Source organism: Galeopterus variegatus, unplaced genomic scaffold, assembly GCF_000696425.1.
Source record: "Galeopterus variegatus unplaced genomic scaffold, G_variegatus-3.0.2 Scaffold3022, whole genome shotgun sequence".
Lineage (NCBI taxonomy): Eukaryota > Metazoa > Chordata > Mammalia > Dermoptera > Cynocephalidae > Galeopterus > Galeopterus variegatus.
The window spans coordinates 16,876-19,435 of record NW_007729133.1 but is presented as its reverse complement, the minus strand read 5'-3'; the positions used below and the strand labels follow the sequence as shown (position 1 = coordinate 19,435).

General features: G+C 31.1%; 1 protein-coding gene across 1 annotated transcript in view; it reads right to left on the bottom strand.

Annotated features, from left to right (window-relative positions):
* Positions 1 to 266: 266 nt before the first annotated feature.
* The window catches only part of PLK4 (polo-like kinase 4), a 17,998-nt gene continuing 15,704 nt past the window's right edge, over positions 267 to 2,560 (bottom strand). The window contains exons 15-16 of the mRNA XM_008583745.1: positions 1,616 to 1,722; positions 267 to 425 (exon numbers count right to left, since the gene is read on the bottom strand). Of these exons, the coding sequence (XP_008581967.1) occupies positions 323 to 425; positions 1,616 to 1,722 (210 nt within the window). The 3' untranslated portion in view covers positions 267 to 322. The remainder of the gene's footprint in view (positions 426 to 1,615; positions 1,723 to 2,560) is intronic.

Sequence of the window (2,560 nt, the reverse complement as noted above, 5' to 3'; positions counted from 1 at the left end):
TAAGATCCCCTTACCAGTCATCTTTTAAAAACAAACAGAAAAAGACTGTTCAATACAAATATGTGAACATAATAAGTTTGGGAGTATATGTTCTAAGAGCAAAGTTAGGTGTCCTATTTTACCCTATGACCACTATATTTGGTAAGTGAGTCAAGTTTCATTCTGCTTTGTTCTCTCAGAATACATCCTTTACAGTACAGATTAAAATTCGATTTCATAGAAAGGCTTTCTGAAGAAGTTATATTAAATGAAAAAAGCCACTTTACTTGAAAGCCAACAAAAAAGTTATTTATTAAACTTATATATCTGAAAGGAGTTTCAATCAGTGTAAACTAGGAGTTGGATTAGAAAACATCAAAAGGATGGAAGAAAGACACTGTAATTTCTGTCTGATGTATTCTGGTAATTTTTCATTTTCTGCATACCTAAGTGAAGCCAAAGAAAAAAAGACAAAAACATAATTATTGGGTTCTTATGAGAGTACAGAAAGGACATTATATTTTTCAGTAATTCTTCAATGACCAGAGGCTCCTCAGAAAAATTATACAAAATTATTTATTAGAGTAGATACTTAAATCAAATGAAGCATACCCAGTTTGTTTCCTTTTGAAATAGCCCAATTTCTAAACATATTTAAACAACAAAGAAAATTAGATCAGAAAACTTGAGCTGGCTTTATAATTTCTAAAGCAAGCCAAAAATCTGGATTCCTTATTAAAGTGAAGGCCCTAATTCTAAAGAAAATACTAAGCTAAACACATTATGAATACATCTCTATGTAAATATTAACAAATTTCCAAATGACCATACCAAGTAAAATATTAACATTTATCCTGTGAACATACCCACTTTACCTCTTCATCACTCCACTTTCTGGAGCACTTGAAAGAGCTTTTAGCAGAGCCTATCACTGTAAGAGTTGTTCTTTAAGTGATGGCACATATATACTGTACACAATTAAGAAAAATGCAATTGATATCCACAAATTGTATTTGTCCCAGGTTACCATAAGCAATTCTCATTAAGTAGCATGTGTGCATTGGCATCATCAGCATCCTACCTCTTATTAAAAAGTTATAGTTTAATTGTACAAACCAAGCTACTGCTTGTTCTTGTGATTGCCAGATTCCTTATTTTTTAGCATTGTGCCTGACACACGTTTTCATACAGAATGAATATTATATTAAAAAAGAAGTCTTTCAAACCTTAATCACTTTTATACTAGATTAGGGAATATAGCCTTTCATTTGAGAAAAAAAGAAAATCAGGTTCTCTCTTAAAAGATTTCTTGTTTCTATATTCTTTTAAGTAAATTGTTTAGGTATATTACTTTGAACTTAGAAGTCCATTACTTCTGAAAAGTTAGGCTATCAACTTGAAATTATAAGGCTACAAGGAACTAATCATTTAGAGGGGAATACTCATACCAATTGCATTAATGTAGATGATCATAAATTATGATTAAAAAGACTATAGAACTGCTAAGAATAATTAACAGTTTAAAGAACAATATGATCATTGTTAAAATGAAAACAGTAACTTTATTAAATCAACATATACAGAAAGGAAAATTATAGCAAAGGCCTGAATCTCAACCAGTATTTTAAGAACTTACCTAGTTGTTTGACCATTTGGTGATGTGTAACTGATAGAAGACACTCCTGCCTGCACGACCAGCTGGGATCCATCATTAAACTGAACCCACACAGCTCCGCTAGTTAACTAGAAAAAAAAAAAAAAATAAGCACGACCAGCTGGGATCCATCATTAAACTGAACCCACACAGCTCCGCTAGTTAACTAGAAAAATAATAAGTATACAAAATTACAATAGAGGATCTGAGGTTCTTATAAAGTACTCATATTTAACAGGTTTTCCACGTACTTTAAAAAAACCAACTCAGCTGACTACAAATTTGGGGCTGTGATGACTTAGTATATTCATAAGTCATTTCAGAATATTCATAAGTCATTTTCAGATTATTTCTTTAAAGGCTAGGAAATTATAATATTAAAATTACTCTAAATTAATCCTGTTTCCCACTAATGTCCATTAGGATTTTTTTCCCCCACATAGTAGTAGTTCTTACCAAGAAGGAATTCAGGAAATAAGAAAAGCAACACCTTCTTTGTCCTTAGATCACAAGAATTTTTCCCCTGCCTGAGAACATTACATCTTAGCCTTTAAAACTTTTTCCTTTATAGAATGTAAAAAATAATATTAATAAAATCACATTAAAAATAAATAAAACTTTTTCCTTTAGTCATTAATATTTAGTGTGCCACTCCAGAGAAGTATATGGTACAGAGAAAAAAACATGGACACTGGAATCAAACAGAACTAGGCTTACATCTAAACTCTGCCAACTGACAAATAGTGTAGGATTGTCAAGTCAATCTACCATTATGAACCATAATTTTACTATCTATAAAGGAGATAACATCAACTTCACCAGATTATTTTGGAGTATAAACTAGACAATATATGTGAAACACATGGTAGCACACTGGAGATAATCAATAAATGTTACCTACCCCATAAAGTACTATGCTGCATTTTA